The sequence below is a fragment of the Camponotus floridanus genome, unplaced genomic scaffold, assembly GCF_003227725.1.
Source record: "Camponotus floridanus strain SB8 unplaced genomic scaffold, Cflo_v7.5 scaffold8, whole genome shotgun sequence".
NCBI lineage: Eukaryota > Metazoa > Arthropoda > Insecta > Hymenoptera > Formicidae > Camponotus > Camponotus floridanus.
The window spans coordinates 3,398,170-3,421,876 of record NW_020229849.1 but is presented as its reverse complement, the minus strand read 5'-3'; the positions used below and the strand labels follow the sequence as shown (position 1 = coordinate 3,421,876).

Sequence of the window (23,707 nt, the reverse complement as noted above, 5' to 3'; positions counted from 1 at the left end):
CAAAACCAAAGATAAGAAGCACGGTCATTGTCTCTTGCCTCTTTTGATTGATTTTCTGATCGGCAACTAGGCATAGAATATTGTATGAAGAAGAGATCAAACACGTAAGCATAGAATCTTGCATGAAGGAGAGATCAAACAATTGTATTACCAATAAACTTATCTTTATCACGTCGTTTGCCGATTATGATCGAATACTTTATCGATCAAGAAAAATATTTTAATTTCATTCTGTTGCATATCAGCGTAGCGATGTGAATCGAGACAATGGTAGCGATAGGAACAATATTTAGATATGTTCAACATACTTGTCATATGTTTAGAATTTCCAAGTAAGAAACAAACAGAAAAGTCTCTAGTTTTAATCGAAATTATATTGTTATTGAATAAACCCAGTGATTATTTTACAAAACCAAAAAAACTAATAGAGTTTAATAAATATATACTAGTTATCGCATTAAACGTGCAGTGCACATCATTATACTAGGAGAAAATAAACTGAAAAAAGAGAATTTAATATTGAAAGGAATAATTAGTGCTGTAAATATTCATCGACTATGAAGTTACGTTATACATATACAGAGCATTTCCTAAGTGATATCGAAATTCCAGAAAGTAATTTCTTGGACGATCTTAAAGAAAAATATTCTTATGAACATCGGTCCACTTCAAGTAATACGCTTGCATTCTTTTCGACATCATTTAAGAAACATCTTGTGTACTATGTCTATAATAATAATAATAGTTTGGTTCTAAAAAATTATCCAAATTTTTGATATCCAAAATTCAGACAATGTTGTTCTTTTTAATAATGGCCGGAGTAATCTGTTTAAGTCTTAATCTTTTTTCAAGTAAGTCTTATATTGTGTCTTTATCGACCGTAATTGTTCACCAAATAAATAAAAATAACGAATAATATTCAGAAAACATAAAAAATTCAGATGTAAACATTTTATAACTATGTTTTAGATTTTTCAAATTACATCATCCGGAAATAATATCAAAAATTTTTATTATAAAACAAAAAAAATCTAACGTTGTTCGTTGAATAAATCAGCGAATAAAACATTAAAAATTATTGATTGTAGATCTTGTTCTATTTTCCTTAAATTACCAATTTAATATTTACATAAAACTTTGTGAATGTAATGCTCAGTGCTACATACCTTTCATAAATGTATAAAAACTTGTAATATTTCTGTTGCAAAAAGGATTTTACATGTGAATGTTAATGAAACTGTCTGTTGCATTCTCATTTATCGTTAGAATATATCGTATTCACAAATGAATAGTATGTTAGAATGTGAAATAAATATTTAATGTAACATATTATTAATAGACACGTTTTGTGAAGAGACAAAGAGTAAATCTCTTATTTAATCTATTATAATGTTTAAAGAACTAAATGATATTTCTTTCGAAGAAGAATATCTTGCAAAGGCATGCGATAGAATAAGGAAGCGATGCTGAAGATGAAGAATTGCGCGGCTCCAGTCAACAATAATTCTCTCTCATAAATAATTTTTTCTTATTTACATAAATAATAGACGATATATTTTTTCTTGATATGCAATCGATCAATTAACAGACATTCATTTCAACAAATGCTACGAAAATGTAATGTTTCTGATCTTATAATAATATCTAATGTCGCTTTGCATTATATTAAATTGGAATAATAGAATAATAGAGCTAAAATTTGGGCTATAAGAAAATATATATAGTCGATCAATAAAAAAGGTGGGGATAAATGTGTACTCTTGCCAATTTTCTCGCAGTCACTTGTGCTCTGGATTTTGTAAGAATATGATCTCCCTTGAAACTCAGCATTTTAAAATCAATAGATTATTATTACTCATTATTGGCTTATGGCCTTTGCAACAATCGAATCTGACACGACTTCAGTTTATCTTCTGTTCTACTGTTCTGATAACGAGTATTATATTTCAGGTATATCAATGCTTCTTATGTTTGTATTTTATTTTTTCGATATATTTTAATATAAATGCAATATGTTTTTAATGTAATATGTTTTAATAACTGTTACGTAATAAGTTTTTATCACGCTTAAAAGCTGCACACGCTTAAAAGCTAAAAATTTAAACTATAATGAAACTATTGTGTAAGGTATTATAAAAGTTTATAATATATTACATATCATATCTTAATTCAATCATGTTATACACAAATGCATAAGGAACATCTAGAGATATAGAATTTATAATTTGTTCGTTTTTAAAAGAATTTATAATTTGTTCGTTTTTAAAAGAGTAATGTCTTAATGCAAAAAGAATAATGTCCGCATGCCTTTAATAAGATTATTTCTTATAGCTAATGACATTTGTTACATTAAGATGTACTCCGTATCACATCATTAAAATTTTGTCTTCCACGTGTTTTTCCAGTACCTTTGTGATTAAATATATCCTATTTTATTTCAACATGAAAATTGTAAGTTGATAGTTTATTAAAAATGATAATTTTTAAGAAGCAATATCTGTTAGAAGTTGATAGGGAGACAGGAAAAATATTCATGTCAAGTAAAATTTAAAATAGTTTTTATTATATATATATATATATATATATATATATATATATATATATATAAAATAAAAATTATATAATATGCGAAACAATATTCATAACGTTGCTAACAAATAACAGATGAAGAAATTATTAATGCAACTTCAAAATATATTTAACGGATTAAAAGATAAAAACGAAATTGCTATTATGAAAAAATATAGTGACAATGCGAAACGTTGTACGATTGTACTGACAGGTAAGGCAACATTTTTAAATTTTTATATGTATCTACATCTATTTAATACATAATTTACAGAAATTGCAAATTAGAAAAAAAATGATTTTTAATATATTTATTTATTTATTTATTTTTTATTTTAATAATAATTTCTATATATTTAATTTTATTTCTACATATTTATTTCTATATATTTATGTATATTTGTGTATGTGTGTAATGCATCATATGAATTTATTAAATCATATTTAGTATATATGCATAAACATAAAAATATAAAAATTTATATATTTATAGTAATGTTTTATTATTTAATTTATAGTAATAATTTATAGTAATATTTTATAGTAATGTTTAAGAAAATAAAAGAAAGGAGTTTTAAAGTTACAACAATTATTACTTATATGATTAAAATGTGAATAATAATTGCGTTAGAAATTTATATATTAAATTTAATTATATAAATGTTATATGTATGTAATATAATAATTAAATTAATTTTAAAAATTTCTACGAGATAAATTAATTTGACGATTTCATATTTAAATCCGTTTAGTAATTGGCGTTTGCAGTACATTTGCTATTATCATCGCTCTATTTTGGTCGAGAATTCTCTATATTACTTTATCGATAAACATATCTCCATTACGTCGTTTGCCGATTAAAGTAGAATATTTTATCGATCAAGAAAAATATTTTTATTTAATTCTGTTACATATCAGCGTGGCATTATGCATCGGAGCAATTACAATGGTAGCAATAGGAACACTGCTTATTGCGTATCTTCAACATACCTGTGGTATGTTTAGAATTTCCAGGTAAGAAATAATTATGAAATTTCGAATTTTAAACAAAATTTTCTTCTTATCTTGGATAAAGTATTTTTTTTTAAACCCAAAGCCAAAAATTTCATTCTATAAATATATTAATTACAGTTATCGTATTAGACACGCAGTGCATGTAAATACATTAGAAAACATTAAATCAAAGGAGAAGAATTTAATATTGAAAAGAATAATTAGTGCTGTAAATATTCATCGTAAGGCAATGAAGTTAGTATTTCTATTCCACGACATATGTATATAATATGTCTACATATAATAATAATACTTTAATTTTGAAAGATTATCCGGATTTTTAATATCAAAAATTCAGACAATGTTGTTCTGTTTAATAATAATCGGAGTGATCTCTTTGAGTCTTAATCTCTTTCAAGTAAGTTTATTATGTTTTTATATATTGTTTATAAATATTTAATACACTCAAACACACACACACACACACACACACACACACACACACACACACACACACACACACACACACATATATATATATATATCGGTGTTTACATTTAAGAAATAAAGTATATAAAAACTGAAAAATATGATATATTTCTTTTGTGCAGAATGTTATGCCATATTTTCAGCTAGAAAGAAAGATATTCTTTTTACCCAAAGCAAACAAAATATGTTTGAAATACTGTAAAATTAAAATTTTAGAGAAAAGTAAAATTTCATTTCTTTTTTACATAAAGCTATAATAGTATACAGAGCTTTTTGTCTTCAAAAGATTTTGCTCGCTTGTCATTCAGAAAAAAATATTAACCAGCCATTTCTTTGTCTTTTACTACATCGATTTAACAACTCTTTTAGGAATGCGGACAGCAATTCTATTACGTTTTAGACTAATATAAAATATTGTGAATGATGAGATCAAAAATGATATCCATATATGGAATAAAGATTAGGAAAAAATATATTTCTGTTCTTTTTTTCTTTCTATTTTCTCTTCTTTTTCTGGCTGATATGTTTGAGTTTGAAAAATGTATGAATTTTATATCCATTATACATAAATCAATCTCGTAACTATTTACCAATTAATAAGAAAAACTTTTTTTTTTACAAATAACGTTCAAAGAATGTAAGAAATTTAACTTTGTTACAATTGCAATCTTGTGATTTAGATTTTCAAGATTGTCTCATCCGGAAATGATGTAAAGGAGATTATATTTCCTTTTATATTTGTAACCATCAGCATTTTATACATGTTTTTAGCTAATTATATGGCACAGGATATAATGGATCATAATAATGACATTTTTGCTACTGTGTAAGAAACATTGTTTTAAACAGATTATGTTAAGTATTGCAATTCAAAATTTATTTTATTGAAGAGTCAATTTTGTCACGTTTAAATATATGTATATGCTATCTACATGGTTACGTAGGTATGATGTAAAGTGGCATGTAGCTCCGTTACATATACAGAAAGTAATACTATTTCTGCTGCAAAGGGGCGCCAAAGATTTTACTTTAAGCGTCGGTGGACTATTTGTTGGCTCGTTGGAATGTTTCGCCACGGTAAATAAATATATCATTAAAATACAGATATATTTTGGACAATATATTACAAATAAATATTGCAGTTGGTGAAAACTTCAGTCTCTTATTTTACTGTCATATATTCAACACAATAATAAGATAAGAAGAGAAATAATAACGAAATTGAAATGTTACAAAAATTTAATTAATTAAAAAAGATTCAATATTATAATTATATACATTTAAAATTAAAACGTATTTTAAAAATTTATTAATCCTATAGTTGTTGTACTTGGCACATAAGAGAAACCTCCGAAAGAAGATACAAAATATTTAAAATTTAACATAATGCATATATTTTCTATACATCAAGAAATTTCTTCGTTTCTCATCTTAAAACACTGATACAAATTCATTTAATTTTATGTTATTGTCAAAAATGTCAAACTTTATTTGCATTTTTTGCGATATGTATAATTACGTTACTCTTAAATAATTATTTTCAATAATTTATACATATTCAATGTTAGTATTACTATATATATAAATCTTTTTTATAACTTAATTTCTCCTATAATAAATAGTCTATATGCAAAAATATAAAGTTTCAAGAAAAAGCTGTCTTTATGTGTTCTAATAATATATGTACCTATTCTAGTAATATTTGTATCGTCACAAATATTTTTGTTTTAATAATTCAACTATATGTGGTAAAGAATTAAAAATATAATGAAGAATTAAAAATATGAAAGAAATAAAATGTCTTTTATTGTTTTCAATGGAGAATTTTAGTTTTGATTATAAAATTGAACAATTCAAATATTCAATAATACAATTCAATAATATTTAAGATTCAAGATTGATGAATCTATTAAAAATTATTTGTATTATAAGTGTGTACATCATAAGAGGTATAGTACTTTTCTACTGAGAAAAATGACAGGTACGCTTAAATTGTATAATTTACGAAAAATCTTTTCAAGTATTTCTTTGTTCTTTTTTATTTTTGCGGAAAAAAAATATTTATTGAATTTATGTTGCTATAAAATCATATAGTGGGTATACATTTCACAATAATATCTCTGTATATATATTTTTATTTTTAATTTTATAAATTTTTATTTCTATATGATCAATTATTTCTTACATTTTCGTTCCAATTAAAGAAACAGCTATTAATATTAAATAGAAAATTGATTAAAAGTGTATAATTTTAATATTTTTTAAATTACATTGTCTGAAACGGATACGTGATTTTTATTTCTATTTATAAAAATTTGTTATTTTATAAATATTTTAATAATAATTATCTCAAATAAGATTGGAAGTATTAGTAGTCATATAATATATTTGCTACTTCGTAAGAGATATTCTTATGTGAAGTAGCAATTACGTATTAATCTTTGTTTTGAGAATTTATATTTTATAAAACAAAAAATTTTAATGTTATTCGTCGATTAAATCAACGAATAAAACATTAAAAATTAATGATATAGACCTTGTTCAATTTTTCTTGAATTGCCAATTTAATATTTATATAAAATTTTGTAAGTATAATATTCAGTTTTTGCAAGTATGACATATATGTTTGTAACAATGATACATACGTTTCACACATAAAAACTTGTAATATTTCTGCAAAAAAAATTTTTGTGAATATTAATGAATTGTCTGTTGAATTCTCATTTGTCGTTAAAATATAATGTATTCACGAATGAATAGTATGTTAGAATATAAAATAAATATTTAATGTAACATATTAACAGACACGTTTTGTGAAGAGACAAACAGATTTAATCTATTTATTACATATCTAAAGAGCTGAATAATATTTCTTTCGAAGAAGAATATCTTGCAAAGGCACGCGACAGAATAAAGAAGCGATGCTGAAGATGAAGAATTGCGTCTGCGCGGTTCCAGTCAACAAAAATTCTCTCTCATAAGTAATTTTTTTTATATACATAAAAGATAGACAATTTAGTTTTTCTTGATATGCAATCGATCGATTATTAACAGACCTCATTTCTACAAATGTTACGAAAATATTCGATTACGAATATCTAGTATTCTGTTCTAGTATTCTGATAACGAATATTATATTTCAGGTATATCAATACTTCTTATGTTTGTATTTTATTTTTTCGATATATTTTAATGTAAATGCAATATGTTTTTAATGTAATATGTTTTAATAACTGTTACGTAATAAGTTTTTATCGTGCACACGCTTAAAGGCTAAAAATCTAAATTATAATGAAACTATTGCGTAAGGTATTATTATAAAAGTTTATAATATATTACATATCATATTTTAATTCAATCATGTTATACACAAATGCATGAAGTAACATCTAGAGAGACATTTAGAACTTATAATTTGTTCGTTTTTAAAAGAGTAATGTCTTAATGCAAAAAGAGTAATGTCTGCATGGCTTTAATAGGATTATTTCTTATAGTTTATGACATTTGTTACATTAAGATGCACTCCAGATCACATTACTAAAGTTTTATCTTCTACATGTTTCTCCAGTACCTTTGTGATTAAATATACCTTATTTTATTTCAACGTGGAAGTTGTAAGTTGATAGCTTATAAAATTAATGATTTTTAAGAAACAATATCGTTCATAAATTAATAACTTGACAGTGAGATAGGAAAAATATTCTTGTCGTAAAATTTCAAATAGCTTTTATTGTTATGTAACATACGAAACAATATTCACAAAGTTGCTGATATATAACAGATGAAGGAATTATTAATGGAACTTCAGCATATATTTGACGAATTAAAAGATAAGAACGAAATTGCTATTATGCAAAAATATAGTTGCAATGCAAGACGTTATACGATTACACTCATAGGTAAGGCAATATTTTTAAATTTTTATCTATATCTACATTTATTTAATATATTATTATAAAAATTGCAAATTGGAAAAAATGATTTTTGTTATATTTATTCAAATAATTTCTATGTATTTGTGTATATTGTGTATCTATGTAATGCATCATACGAACTTATTAAAATATTTGACGCATATTCAAATATAAAAATATAAAGATAAAAATGTGTATAAGGAAATCAAATAGAAGATAGAAGTTTCGACAGTTATTGCATATATGATTGAAACGAATGATAATTGCTTTAAAAATGTATACATTAAATTTAATTATATAAATTATATTTATGTAATATAATCAGATCAGTTTCAAAAATTTCTGGGAGACAAATTAATAATGACGATTTCATATATAAATCCTTTTAGTACTAGGCGTTTGCATTATATTTGTTGCTAACATCGCCCTATTTTGGTCGAGTATTCTCTATATTGTATTACCAATAAACTTATCTTTATCACGTCGTCTGCCGATTATGATGGAATACTTTATTGATCAAGAAAAGTATTTTAATTTGATTCTGTTGCATGTGAGCATAGCGATATGCATCGGGACAACTGCAATGATAGCGATAGGAACAATGCTTATTGCATATATTCAACATACTTGTGGTATGTTTAGAATTTCCAAGTAAGAGACAAACATGATAATAATTGCAAAGATTCAAATTTTAAAGTTGTATTGTTATGTTTTGACGAAAACTAATACTTATTTTAAGGACAAGAAAAAAATATAAATTAATAAATTTAATTAATTACAGTTATCGTATTACACGCGCAATGCATATAAATACGTTAAAAAATATTAAATTAATGAAGGAGAATTTAATATTGAAAGGAATAATTAGTGCTGTAAACATTCATCGTCAAGCAATGAGATTAGTATCTTTATTCCACGACACACGTATATAATATGTCTATAATAATAATACTTTGATCCTGAAAGATTATCCGGACTTTTGGTATCAAAAATTCAGACAATGTTGTTCTGTTTAATAATAATCGGAGTGGTCTCTTTGAGTCTTAATCTTTTTCAAGTAAGTTTATTATGTTTCTTTATATTATATATTATATTATATCCATTATTTTTAAAAAATATTTAATACACATACATATATATATATATATATATATATATATATATATATTATATATATATTTTTTTTTATATTGTATTTTATATTAATATTTATATCATATTGTTAGTTTAGACATCGACAAAGTATGCAGGATGATTATTCTTGTCCGATACATTTTTCAAAAAATAAAAATATTCAAAAAAATACTGAAAAAATTTATATATTTTCATTGAACTTTCTAAATAAAAGCTAGAATAATAAATTTTCAAAATAATTTGTTTCAATATTTTTATTGTAAGTACATGAAGCGAAATGACTCAAATCCGCTTTTAAAAAAGGTTTGTTATCGCTTCTGGCAAGTATTGTTGCCGCTTTTTCGCGATGCTAATAGTTGTCTCGATTTGCATTGTGTACTATATTCGGAGCATATAGCGATTCTTATTGTGGATCGCAAGTGTAACGAAGTTACATTTACCTTTTTATATTCTCTAAACATTATTTGTAAAAAAAGAAATTCTTATTAATTGGCGAATAGTTACGAGATTGGTTTATATAAATATAAAAATCATACATTTTTCAAAATCAAATATATTAATAAGAAAAGAAAGAGAAAATACAGCAGAAAAAAAAGAGAAAACGGAAATATATTTTTTCTTAATCTCCACTCCACACTACATGACGGTCATTTTTTACCCTATCATTTCCGATATTAATCAGTCTAAAACTAACGCAAAACAGCTTGTGATTTAGATTTTTCAGATTGCCTCATCCAGAAATAATATCAAGGAGTTTATATTTCCCTTTCTCTTTGTAACTCTCAGTGTCGTATACATGTTTTTAGCTAATTATGTGGCACAGGATGTAATGGATCACAATAATGACATCTTTGTTACTGTGTAAGAATCGTTGTTTTAGGCAGATTATGTTAAGTATTTCAGCTCAAAAATTATTTTATTAAAGAGTCAATATTGTCGCGTATAAATATATGTATATGCTATCTATACATATTGCGTAGGTATAATGTAAAGTGGCATGCAGCTCCGTTACATATACAGAAATTGATACTGTTTCTGCTGCAAAGAGGCGCCAAAGATTTTACTTTAAGCGTCGGTGGACTATTTGTTGGATCGTTGGAATGTTTTGCCATGGTAAAAATAATAAATATATTCAAATATACCAAAATATACACATTTTAGACAATATAATACAAATAAATATTACAGCTGGTGAAAGCATCTGTCTCATATTTTACTGTCATATATTCAACGCAATAATAAGATGAAAAAAGAAATAACAAAATGTTACAAAAATTTAATTAATTAAACTTCAATATTATAATTATATATACCTTATATACCTTTAGAAGTAAAACGTATTTAAAAAAATTATTATTAATCCCATCGTTTTTACTTAAATTGGCACTCAAGAGAGACCACTGAAAAGAGATACAAGTATATTAAAATTCAATGTAATGCATATATTATCTATACATGCATATATTATCTATACATCAATAAACTTTTTCGTTTTTTAATTTAAAACATTGATACAAATTCATTTAATTTTATGTTATTGTCAAAAATATCAAATTTTATTTGCATTCTTTGCAATATGTATAATCACGTTATAGGAAATTATTAATTAGAAGTTTAATATATAGCATGCATAGATTGTCTTTTTTAAATGATGTAAGCTTCTTACCGAAAAACTCATGCTATTATTGATAATAGACCTTGTTCTATTTTTCTAAAATTACCAATTTAATATTTATATAAAATTTTGTAAATACAATGCTCACATGCATACAGTGCTACATACCTCTCATGCATGTATAAAAACTTCAATCTAAAGAGCTGAATGATATTTCTTTCATAGACAAAAAATATGTTGCAAAGGCATGCGATAGAATAAAGTAGCGATGCTAAAAGCGAAGAAATGCGCCTGCGCGGCTCCAGTCAACAGTAGTTCTCTCTCATAAGTAATTTTTTCTTATTTACATAAAAAATAGACGATTCGATTTTTCTTGATATGCAATCGATCAATTATTAACAGACATTCAATTCTACAATTGCTACGAAAATGTAATGTTTCTGATCTCATAATAATATTTAATGTCGACATTACACTAAATTGGAATAATGGAATAATAGAGCTAAAATTTACGCTATAAGAAAATATATATAACCGATCAATAAAAAAGGTGGGGATAAGTGTATACCTTCCTCGATTTTTTCGCAGTCACTTGTGTTCTGGATTTTGTAAAGAGATGATCTCCCTTGAAACACAACACTTTAAAATCAATAGATTATTATTACTTATTATTGGTATATGGCCTTTGCAACAATCAAATCTAACTCGATTTCAGTTTATTTTCTGTTCTAGTATTCTGATAACGAGTATTATATTTCAGGTATATCAATATTTCTAATGTTTGTATTTTATTTTTTCGATATATTTTAATGTAAATGCAATATGTTTTAATGTAATATGTTTTAATGTAACTGTCACGCAATAAGATTTTATATTGTGTACATGCTTAAAAGCTTCATTCAAACTATAATGAAATTATTGCATAAGCTATTATCATAAAAGTTTATAATATATTAGATATCATATGTATATTATTTCAATCATGTTATACATAAATGCATAAAGAAATATCTAGAGATATAGAATTTATAATTTGTTCGTTTTTAAAAGAATAATGTCTTAATGCAAAAGAGTAATTTCATGCTTTTAATAAGATTATTTCTTATAGCTTATGACATTTGTTACATTAAGATGTACTGCGGACCATATTACTAAAGTTTTATCTTCTACATGTTTCTCCAGTATGTTTGTGATTAAATATACTTTATTTTATTTCAACATGGAAGTTGTAAGTTGATAGCTTACAATTGGTAATTTTTAAGAAGCGATATCGTTCATAAATTGATAACAGATAAAAAAAATATTCTTGTCGTAAAATTTAAAATAGTTTTTATTATTATGTAATACACGAAACAATATTCACAATATTCACAAAGTTGCTGACAAATAACAGATGAAGGAATTATTAATGGAACTTCAGTATATATTTGACGGATTAAAAGATAAGAACGAAGTTGCTATTATGCAAGAATATAATTGCAATGCAAGACGTTATACAATGGTACTCACAGGTAAGGCAATATTTTTAAATTTTTATCTATATCAACATTTATTTAATATGAGTTATAGAAATTGCAAATTGGAAAAAATTATTTTTGTTATATTTATTCAAATTTCTATATATTTGTGTATATTGTGTATCTATGTAATGCATCATACGAACTTATTAAAATGTTTGGCGCATATTCAAACATAAAAATATAAAGATAAATATGTGTAAAGGGAAATCAAATAGAAGAAAGAACTTTCAACAGTTATTACATATGTATATGATTGAAATAAATAATAATTGCTTCAAAAATTTATACATTAAATTTAATTATAAGTGTTATATGTATGTAATATAATTAAATTAATTTCAAAAATTTCTAGGAGACAAATTAATAATGAGAATTTTATATTTAAATTCTTTTAGTCCTAGGCGTTTGCACTATATTTGCTGCTATCATCGCTCTATTTTGGTCGAGAATTCTTTATATTATTTTACCGAACGTATCTTTATCACGTCGGTTGCCGGTTAAATTCGAATATTTTATCGATCAAGAGAAATATTACTATTGGATTTTGCTACATATTAATGTAGCATTGTGCATCGGGGCAATTGCAATGGTAGGAATAGGAACAACACTTATTGCGTATGCTCAACATACATGTGGTATGTTTAGAATTTCCAGGTAAGAGACACACATGATAATAATTGCGGAGTTTCGAATTATTAAAACTCCATTGTTGTGTTTTGAAAAGCCTAATATTTATTTTGAAGGCGTAAAAAAATGTAATTCCAAAAATATATTAATTACAGTTATCGTATTAGACGCGCAGTTCATGTAAATACGTTAGAAAATACTAAATTAAAGGAGAATTTAATATTGAAAGGAATAATTAGTGCTGTAAACATTCATCGTCAAGCAATGAAGTTAGTATCTTTATTCCACGACACACGTATGTAATATGTCTATAATAATAACATTTTGATCCTGAAAGATTATCCGGACTTTTGGTATCAAAAATTCAGACAATGTTGTTCTGTTTAATAATAATCGGAGTGGTCTCTTTGAGTCTTAATCTTTTTCAAGTAAGTTTATTATGTTTTTATATATCCGTTATTTTCAAAAAATATTTAATATACATATATATACTTTTATATTATATTTTATATTAATCTTTATATCATATTGTTAGTACGAGAAAATAAAGAAAAAAGAACAGGAATATATCTTTCCTTAATCCTTACTCCGTATATGACGGTCATTTTTGAATCCTCATGGCCTCATCCTTGAGGCCTCATTTCCAATATTGATTAGTCTAAAACTAAGAGAACTGCTTGTGATTTAGATTTTTCAGATTGCCTCATCCGGAAATGATGTCAAGGAGTTTATATTTCCAATTTTATTTGTGACTGTCAGTGTCCTATACATGTTTTTAGCTAATTATGTGGCACAGGTTATAATGGATCATAATAATGATATATTTGCTACTGTGTAAGAAACATTTTAGGCAGATTATGTTAAGTATTGCAACTCAAACATTATTTTATTAAAGAATCAATATTGTCGCATATAAATATATGTATACGTATGCTACCTATACATGATTACATAGGTATGATGTAAAGTGGCATGCAGCTCCGTTACATATACAGAAATTACTACTATTTCTGCTGCAAAGAGGCGCCAAAGATTTTACTTTAAGCGTCGGTGGACTATTTGTTGGATCGTTGGAATGTTTCGCCACGGTAAAAATAATAAATATATTCAAATATATCAAAATATACACATTTTAGACAATATAGTACAAATAAATATTACAGCTGGGGAAAGCCTCAGTCTCTTATTTTACTGTCATATATTCAACGCAATAATAAGATGAAAAAAGAAATAACAAAATGTTACAAAAATTTAATTAATTAAACTTCAATATTATAATTATATATACCTTATATACCTTTAGAAGTAAAACGTATTTAAAAAAATTATTATTAATCCCATCGTTTTTACTTAAATTGGCACTCAAGAGAGACCACTGAAAAGAGATACAAGTATATTAAAATTCAATGTAATGCATATATTATCTATACATGCATATATTATCTATACATCAATAAACTTTTTCGTTTTTTAATTTAAAACATTGATACAAATTCATTTAATTTTATGTTATTGTCAAAAATATCAAATTTTATTTGCATTCTTTGCAATATGTATAATCACGTTATAGGAAATTATTAATTAGAAGTTTAATATATAGCATGCATAGATTGTCTTTTTTAAATGATGTAAGCTTCTTACCGAAAAACTCATGCTATTATTGATAATAGACCTTGTTCTATTTTTCTAAAATTACCAATTTAATATTTATATAAAATTTTGTAAATACAATGCTCACATGCATACAGTGCTACATACCTCTCATGCATGTATAAAAACTTCAATCTAAAGAGCTGAATGATATTTCTTTCATAGACAAAAAATATGTTGCAAAGGCATGCGATAGAATAAAGTAGCGATGCTAAAAGCGAAGAAATGCGCCTGCGCGGCTCCAGTCAACAGTAGTTCTCTCTCATAAGTAATTTTTTCTTATTTACATAAAAAATAGACGATTCGATTTTTCTTGATATGCAATCGATCAATTATTAACAGACATTCAATTCTACAATTGCTACGAAAATGTAATGTTTCTGATCTCATAATAATATTTAATGTCGACATTACACTAAATTGGAATAATGGAATAATAGAGCTAAAATTTACGCTATAAGAAAATATATATAACCGATCAATAAAAAAGGTGGGGATAAGTGTATACCTTCCTCGATTTTTTCGCAGTCACTTGTGTTCTGGATTTTGTAAAGAGATGATCTCCCTTGAAACACAACACTTTAAAATCAATAGATTATTATTACTTATTATTGGTATATGGCCTTTGCAACAATCAAATCTAACTCGATTTCAGTTTATTTTCTGTTCTAGTATTCTGATAACGAGTATTATATTTCAGGTATATCAATATTTCTAATGTTTGTATTTTATTTTTTCGATATATTTTAATGTAAATGCAATATGTTTTAATGTAATATGTTTTAATGTAACTGTCACGCAATAAGATTTTATATTGTGTACATGCTTAAAAGCTTCATTCAAACTATAATGAAATTATTGCATAAGCTATTATCATAAAAGTTTATAATATATTAGATATCATATGTATATTATTTCAATCATGTTATACACAAATGCATAAAGAAATATCTAGAGATATAGAATTTATAATTTGTTCGTTTTTAAAAGAATAATGTCTTAATGCAAAAGAGTAATTTCATGCTTTTAATAAGATTATTTCTTATAGCTTATGACATTTGTTACATTAAGATGTACTGCGGACCATATTACTAAAGTTTTATCTTCTACATGTTTCTCCAGTATGTTTGTGATTAAATATACTTTATTTTATTTCAACATGGAAGTTGTAAGTTGATAGCTTACAATTGGTAATTTTTAAGAAGCGATATCGTTCATAAATTGATAACAGATAAAAAAAATATTCTTGTCGTAAAATTTAAAATAGTTTTTATTATTATGTAATACACGAAACAATATTCACAATATTCACAAAGTTGCTGACAAATAACAGATGAAGGAATTATTAATGGAACTTCAGTATATATTTGACGGATTAAAAGATAAGAACGAAGTTGCTATTATGCAAGAATATAATTGCAATGCAAGACGTTATACAATGGTACTCACAGGTAAGGCAATATTTTTAAATTTTTATCTATATCAACATTTATTTAATATGAGTTATAGAAATTGCAAATTGGAAAAAATTATTTTTGTTATATTTATTCAAATTTCTATATATTTGTGTATATTGTGTATCTATGTAATGCATCATACGAACTTATTAAAATGTTTGGCGCATATTCAAACATAAAAATATAAAGATAAATATGTGTAAAGGGAAATCAAATAGAAGAAAGAACTTTCAACAGTTATTACATATGTATATGATTGAAATAAATAATAATTGCTTCAAAAATTTATACATTAAATTTAATTATAAGTGTTATATGTATGTAATATAATTAAATTAATTTCAAAAATTTCTAGGAGACAAATTAATAATGAGAATTTTATATTTAAATTCTTTTAGTCCTAGGCGTTTGCACTATATTTGCTGCTATCATCGCTCTATTTTGGTCGAGAATTCTTTATATTATTTTACCGAACGTATCTTTATCACGTCGGTTGCCGGTTAAATTCGAATATTTTATCGATCAAGAGAAATATTACTATTGGATTTTGCTACATATTAATGTAGCATTGTGCATCGGGGCAATTGCAATGGTAGGAATAGGAACAACACTTATTGCGTATGCTCAACATACATGTGGTATGTTTAGAATTTCCAGGTAAGAGACACACATGATAATAATTGCGGAGTTTCGAATTATTAAAACTCCATTGTTGTGTTTTGAAAAGCCTAATATTTATTTTGAAGGCGTAAAAAAATGTAATTCCAAAAATATATTAATTACAGTTATCGTATTAGACGCGCAGTTCATGTAAATACGTTAGAAAATACTAAATTAAAGGAGAATTTAATATTGAAAGGAATAATTAGTGCTGTAAACATTCATCGTCAAGCAATGAAGTTAGTATCTTTATTCCACGACACACGTATGTAATATGTCTATAATAATAACATTTTGATCCTGAAAGATTATCCGGACTTTTGGTATCAAAAATTCAGACAATGTTGTTCTGTTTAATAATAATCGGAGTGGTCTCTTTGAGTCTTAATCTTTTTCAAGTAAGTTTATTATGTTTTTATATATCCGTTATTTTCAAAAAATATTTAATATACATATATATACTTTTATATTATATTTTATATTAATCTTTATATCATATTGTTAGTACGAGAAAATAAAGAAAAAAGAACAGGAATATATCTTTCCTTAATCCTTACTCCGTATATGACGGTCATTTTTGAATCCTCATGGCCTCATCCTTGAGGCCTCATTTCCAATATTGATTAGTCTAAAACTAAGAGAACTGCTTGTGATTTAGATTTTTCAGATTGCCTCATCCGGAAATGATGTCAAGGAGTTTATATTTCCAATTTTATTTGTGACTGTCAGTGTCCTATACATGTTTTTAGCTAATTATGTGGCACAGGTTATAATGGATCATAATAATGATATATTTGCTACTGTGTAAGAAACATTTTAGGCAGATTATGTTAAGTATTGCAACTCAAACATTATTTTATTAAAGAATCAATATTGTCGCATATAAATATATGTATACGTATGCTACCTATACATGATTACATAGGTATGATGTAAAGTGGCATGCAGCTCCGTTACATATACAGAAATTACTACTATTTCTGCTGCAAAGAGGCGCCAAAGATTTTACTTTAAGCGTCGGTGGACTATTTGTTGGATCGTTGGAATGTTTCGCCACGGTAAAAATAATAAATATATTCAAATATATCAAAATATACACATTTTAGACAATATAGTACAAATAAATATTACAGCTGGGGAAAGCCTCAGTCTCTTATTTTACTGTCATATATTCAACGCAATAATAAGATGAAAAAAGAAATAACAAAATGTTACAAAAATTTAATTAATTAAACTTCAATATTATAATTATATATACCTTATATACCTTTAGAAGTAAAACGTATTTAAAAAAATTATTATTAATCCCATCGTTTTTACTTAAATTGGCACTCAAGAGAGACCACTGAAAAGAGATACAAGTATATTAAAATTCAATGTAATGCATATATTATCTATACATGCATATATTATCTATACATCAATAAACTTTTTCGTTTTTTAATTTAAAACATTGATACAAATTCATTTAATTTTATGTTATTGTCAAAAATATCAAATTTTATTTGCATTCTTTGCAATATGTATAATCACGTTATAGAAATTATTAATTAGAAGTTTAATATATAGCATGCATAGATTGTCTTTTTTAAATGATGTAAGCTTCTTACCGAAAAACTCATGCTATTATTGATAATAGACCTTGTTCTATTTTTCTAAAATTACCAATTTAATATTTATATAAATTTGTAAATACAATGCTCACATGCATACAGTGCTACATACCTCTCATGCATGTATAAAAACTTCAATCTAAAGAGCTGAATGATATTTCTTTCATAGACAAAAATATGTTGCAAAGGCATGCGATAGAATAAAGTAGCGATGCTAAAAGCGAAGAAATGCTGCCTAGTCAACATATTCTCTCTATAAGTAATTTTCATTTCTAAAAATGACATTCGTTTTTAATAATCATCATTATAACAGAATTATTTACAATTCTAAAAGTAATTTTTATCTATATAATATTAATGTGAATTACACTAAATTTAATAATATAATAAAAAATACTTAGAATGACAAATATATTTTTGAGATTTTTAAATGTAATAAATTAATAAAATGTTCAATGTAATCACCATTTTTTTCTAAACATAAAGCAATTTTGCGCATACAATTTTCTTTTACTCATCTTATGAGAGGAATAATCTTTGCACAGGCGTTATAAACTCTATTTTTGAGGAATTTCGGCATTTTCGATATTTTTTTTGATATATTTATTTTTTAATAAGCTCCACATGAATAAGTCCATAGGGCATGAGATCACTCTTCTCACTGATAAATAAGTGAAAAACATTTTTATCCACAGGATTACTCCTATGTTTAGAGAAAAATAATTATTACATTGACTTCTATAATTTATTATATTACTTATAATAAAAATGAAACATATTTTTCATTATAAGTATTTTTTCATTAATTTGTTTCAAATTTGTTTATTAAAATTTTATGTTATTGTAAATGCAATATGTTTTAATGTAATATGTTTTAATGTAACTGTCACGCAATAAGATTTTATATTGTGTACATGCTTAAAAGCTTCATTCAAACTATAATGAAATTATTGCATAAGCTATTATCATAAAAGTTTATAATATATTAGATATCATATGTATATTATTTCAATCATGTTATACACAAATGCATAAAGAAATATCTAGAGATATAGAATTTATAATTTGTTCGTTTTTAAAAGAATAATGTCTTAATGCAAAAGAGTAATTTCATGCTTTTAATAAGATTATTTCTTATAGCTTATGACATTTGTTACATTAAGATGTACTGCGGACCATATTACTAAAGTTTTATCTTCTACATGTTTCTCCAGTATGTTTGTGATTAAATATACTTTATTTTATTTCAACATGGAAGTTGTAAGTTGATAGCTTACAATTGGTAATTTTTAAGAAGCGATATCGTTCATAAATTGATAACAGATAAAAAAAATATTCTTGTCGTAAAATTTAAAATAGTTTTTATTATTATGTAATACACGAAACAATATTCACAATATTCACAAAGTTGCTGACAAATAACAGATGAAGGAATTATTAATGGAACTTCAGTATATATTTGACGGATTAAAAGATAAGAACGAAGTTGCTATTATGCAAGAATATAATTGCAATGCAAGACGTTATACAATGGTACTCACAGGTAAGGCAATATTTTTAAATTTTTATCTATATCAACATTTATTTAATATGAGTTATAGAAATTGCAAATTGGAAAAAATTATTTTTGTTATATTTATTCAAATTTCTATATATTTGTGTATATTGTGTATCTATGTAATGCATCATACGAACTTATTAAAATGTTTGGCGCATATTCAAACATAAAAATATAAAGATAAATATGTGTAAAGGGAAATCAAATAGAAGAAAGAACTTTCAACAGTTATTACATATGTATATGATTGAAATAAATAATAATTGCTTCAAAAATTTATACATTAAATTTAATTATAAGTGTTATATGTATGTAATATAATTAAATTAATTTCAAAAATTTCTAGGAGACAAATTAATAATGAGAATTTTATATTTAAATTCTTTTAGTCCTAGGCGTTTGCACTATATTTGCTGCTATCATCGCTCTATTTTGGTCGAGAATTCTTTATATTATTTTACCGAACGTATCTTTATCACGTCGGTTGCCGGTTAAATTCGAATATTTTATCGATCAAGAGAAATATTACTATTGGATTTTGCTACATATTAATGTAGCATTGTGCATCGGGGCAATTGCAATGGTAGGAATAGGAACAACACTTATTGCGTATGCTCAACATACATGTGGTATGTTTAGAATTTCCAGGTAAGAGACACACATGATAATAATTGCGGAGTTTCGAATTATTAAAACTCCATTGTTGTGTTTTGAAAAGCCTAATATTTATTTTGAAGGCGTAAAAAAATGTAATTCCAAAAATATATTAATTACAGTTATCGTATTAGACGCGCAGTTCATGTAAATACGTTAGAAAATACTAAATTAAAGGAGAATTTAATATTGAAAGGAATAATTAGTGCTGTAAACATTCATCGTCAAGCAATGAAGTTAGTATCTTTATTCCACGACACACGTATGTAATATGTCTATAATAATAACATTTTGATCCTGAAAGATTATCCGGACTTTTGGTATCAAAAATTCAGACAATGTTGTTCTGTTTAATAATAATCGGAGTGGTCTCTTTGAGTCTTAATCTTTTTCAAGTAAGTTTATTATGTTTTTATATATCCGTTATTTTCAAAAAATATTTAATATACATATATATACTTTTATATTATATTTTATATTAATCTTTATATCATATTGTTAGTACGAGAAAATAAAGAAAAAAGAACAGGAATATATCTTTCCTTAATCCTTACTCCGTATATGACGGTCATTTTTGAATCCTCATGGCCTCATCCTTGAGGCCTCATTTCCAATATTGATTAGTCTAAAACTAAGAGAACTGCTTGTGATTTAGATTTTTCAGATTGCCTCATCCGGAAATGATGTCAAGGAGTTTATATTTCCAATTTTATTTGTGACTGTCAGTGTCCTATACATGTTTTTAGCTAATTATGTGGCACAGGTTATAATGGATCATAATAATGATATATTTGCTACTGTGTAAGAAACATTTTAGGCAGATTATGTTAAGTATTGCAACTCAAACATTATTTTATTAAAGAATCAATATTGTCGCATATAAATATATGTATACGTATGCTACCTATACATGATTACATAGGTATGATGTAAAGTGGCATGCAGCTCCGTTACATATACAGAAATTACTACTATTTCTGCTGCAAAGAGGCGCCAAAGATTTTACTTTAAGCGTCGGTGGACTATTTGTTGGATCGTTGGAATGTTTCGCCACGGTAAAAATAATAAATATATTCAAATATATCAAAATATACACATTTTAGACAATATAGTACAAATAAATATTACAGCTGGGGAAAGCCTCAGTCTCTTATTTTACTGTAATATGTTCAACGCAATAATAAGATAAGAAGAGAAATAATAACGAAATTGAAATGTTGCAGAAATTTAATTAATTAAATTTAAATATTATAATTATATATATTTAAAAATGAAACATATTTTGAAAATTTATTATTAATCCCATAATTTTTGTACTTAAATTGGCACGTAAGAGAGATTTCTAAAAAGAGATATATTTAAAAATATATTTAAAATATAATATAATGGATAGACTTTCTATACATCAAGAAACTTATCGTTTTTCAATTTAAAACACTGATACAAATTCATTTAATTTTATGTTACTGTCAAAAATATTAAATTTTATTTACACATTTTTTGCGATTTATATAGGGTGTTTCCGCAACATACACATCATTAAGTTGGGATGTCTAGCGTCAGGGGCATACTTTATTGGGCTCGCTGAATCAAATTGGAATACGAGTTCAGTGGAGAGTAAGAAAAGGAAAATCTTATCATTTTATTATAGTAAACAATTGTGAAATTTAATAATATAGATAATATATATATATTCAAGAATGTATGTTATATAGTTATATATAATCTAATAATATAATTAAATAATATAGATACAATATATTTAAATAATAGATATAAATTATATATATATATATATATATATATATATATATATATATATATAGGAAATATTCAATTCTAACAAATTGACAAATTCGTTTAATAACATATTATAACATTGAATTATAATATTTAATAATATATATTAACGTATATTAATAACGTAAATTTAATAAACAGATTTAAACAAATATAATAAAAAATACTTAGAATGACAAATATATTTTTGAGATTTTTAAATGTAATAAATTATAATAAATGTTCAATGTAATCACCATTTTTTCTAAACATAAAGCAATTTTGCGCATACAATTTTCTTTTACTCATCTTATGAGAGGAATAATCTTTGCACAGGCGTTATAAATTCTATTTTTGAGAATTTCTGCATTTTCCGATATTTTTTGATATACTTTATTTTTTAATAAGCTCCACATGAATAAGTCCATAGGCATGAGATCACTCTTCTCACTGATAAAATAAGTGAAAAACATTTTTATGCACAGGATTACTCTATGTTTAGAGAAAAATAATTATTACATTGACTTTCTATAATTTATTATATTACTTATAATAAAAAATGAAACATATTTTTCATTATAAGTATTTTTCATTATATTTGTTCAAATTTGTTTATTAAATTTTATGTTATTTTATCTAAATTATTAAATAAATATTTTACTTATATTATTAAATTTCACAATTGTTCTATAATAAAGTGATAAAAACTGATTTTCTTTTCCTTATTTTCATTTTGATCTCATTCTGCAGCCTAGTAAAGCATACCCCTGACGGTGAGCAGATAGGCAATTCGACTTAATGATGTGTATGTTGTAGAAACACCCTACAGTCACGTTATTTTTAAATAATTATATTCAATAATTTATACATTTCAATGTTAGCATTATCACAAATCTTTTTTCTAACTTAATTTCTCTTTTAATAAATAGTCTATGTATAAAAAAAATATCAAGATTTCAAAAAAAGCTATCTTTTATAAGAGTTTTATAAATATATATATATATAAATTAATAATTTAAATGTCTTATGCAACACTACAAGAGATATATTTAAAAATAATACATATAATTATCTATTTTGTATATGTTTTATATAAAAATAAAATTACAGATATTTTAACATTATATTTTGTCTTTAAGTAGTTCAATTTTTCGTTCACACAATTTGTATGAGATATATCAAATATTAATTTTAAATGTACTACTTTATTCTTAATATTAACGTTTTTAAATTTTTACATCTAAACAGTTTGCTGATCAAAGTAACGTAAATAATAAAAACTTATGTAATCATACACGATAATTGTTAAATAAATATCGATATTTAGCTTTCATATGGTAACTGTCATCGTATCAAGTAATTAGAAGTTTTGTATATATAGCATTAGTATATTGATTTTTTTAAAATGATATAAGCTTCTTACCGAAAAGCTCATGCTTTGAATAGTGAATAACATTCTGGAAGACTAAGTATACA

The 23,707-nt window shown here is 24.8% G+C and overlaps 5 protein-coding genes and 1 long non-coding RNA gene across 16 annotated transcripts in view; 5 read left to right on the top strand and 1 right to left on the bottom strand.

Annotated features, from left to right (window-relative positions):
- Positions 1-23,707, bottom strand: part of LOC105254940 (non-structural maintenance of chromosomes element 3 homolog) — a 256,144-nt gene that overhangs the window by 125,633 nt on the left and 106,804 nt on the right. The gene's annotated exons all lie outside the window — the stretch shown is intronic.
- Positions 1,796-14,192, top strand: LOC109609765. 5 transcript variants are annotated; one of them, XM_025414387.1, is made up of 10 exons: positions 10,868-11,041; positions 11,116-11,473; positions 11,822-11,941; positions 12,107-12,224; positions 12,629-12,887; positions 13,016-13,129; positions 13,198-13,288; positions 13,549-13,694; positions 13,816-13,948; positions 14,024-14,192. In XM_025414387.1, the coding sequence occupies exons 2-10, from the start codon at positions 11,330-11,332 to the stop codon at positions 14,072-14,074; spliced, it is 1,176 nt and encodes a 391-aa protein (XP_025270172.1). In that variant the 5' UTR covers positions 10,868-11,041; positions 11,116-11,329; the 3' UTR covers positions 14,075-14,192. The 5 variants fall into 5 exon arrangements, with proteins under 5 accessions (XP_025270173.1, XP_025270172.1, XP_025270171.1 ...); XM_025414388.1 differs by lacking the exons at positions 10,868-11,041; positions 11,116-11,473 and adding an exon at positions 1,796-1,950; XM_025414386.1 differs by having other exon boundaries at positions 10,868-11,473.
- LOC112639665 lies at positions 2,727-3,813 on the top strand. The gene is made up of 3 exons (XR_003123617.1): positions 2,727-2,782; positions 3,487-3,582; positions 3,700-3,813. It is a non-coding gene; the product is annotated as an uncharacterized LOC112639665 (long non-coding RNA).
- Positions 8,548-10,337, top strand: LOC112639660. The gene is made up of 6 exons (XM_025414432.1): positions 8,548-8,615; positions 8,746-8,860; positions 8,929-9,021; positions 9,823-9,959; positions 10,079-10,211; positions 10,287-10,337. Exons 1-6 carry the CDS (start codon positions 8,548-8,550, stop codon positions 10,335-10,337), a joined length of 597 nt encoding a protein of 198 aa, XP_025270217.1.
- LOC112639650 lies at positions 14,605-17,929 on the top strand. Of its 4 annotated transcripts, XM_025414383.1 has the most exons (10): positions 14,605-14,778; positions 14,853-15,210; positions 15,559-15,678; positions 15,844-15,961; positions 16,366-16,624; positions 16,753-16,866; positions 16,935-17,025; positions 17,286-17,431; positions 17,553-17,685; positions 17,761-17,929. In XM_025414383.1, the coding sequence occupies exons 2-10, from the start codon at positions 15,067-15,069 to the stop codon at positions 17,809-17,811; spliced, it is 1,176 nt and encodes a 391-aa protein (XP_025270168.1). In that variant the 5' UTR covers positions 14,605-14,778; positions 14,853-15,066; the 3' UTR covers positions 17,812-17,929. The 4 variants fall into 4 exon arrangements, with proteins under 4 accessions (XP_025270168.1, XP_025270166.1, XP_025270169.1 ...); XM_025414381.1 differs by having other exon boundaries at positions 14,605-15,210; XM_025414384.1 differs by lacking the exon at positions 17,761-17,929 and having other exon boundaries at positions 14,605-15,210; positions 17,286-17,456; positions 17,553-17,592.
- LOC112639656 lies at positions 19,342-21,667 on the top strand. 3 transcript variants are annotated; one of them, XM_025414406.1, is made up of 8 exons: positions 19,342-19,500; positions 19,666-19,783; positions 20,188-20,446; positions 20,575-20,688; positions 20,757-20,847; positions 21,108-21,253; positions 21,375-21,507; positions 21,583-21,667. In XM_025414406.1, exons 1-8 carry the CDS (start codon positions 19,384-19,386, stop codon positions 21,631-21,633), a joined length of 1,029 nt encoding a protein of 342 aa, XP_025270191.1. In that variant the 5' UTR covers positions 19,342-19,383; the 3' UTR covers positions 21,634-21,667. The 3 variants fall into 3 exon arrangements, with proteins under 3 accessions (XP_025270191.1, XP_025270193.1, XP_025270192.1); XM_025414407.1 differs by having other exon boundaries at positions 19,481-19,500; positions 19,649-19,783; XM_025414408.1 differs by lacking the exon at positions 21,583-21,667 and having other exon boundaries at positions 19,344-19,500; positions 21,108-21,278; positions 21,375-21,414.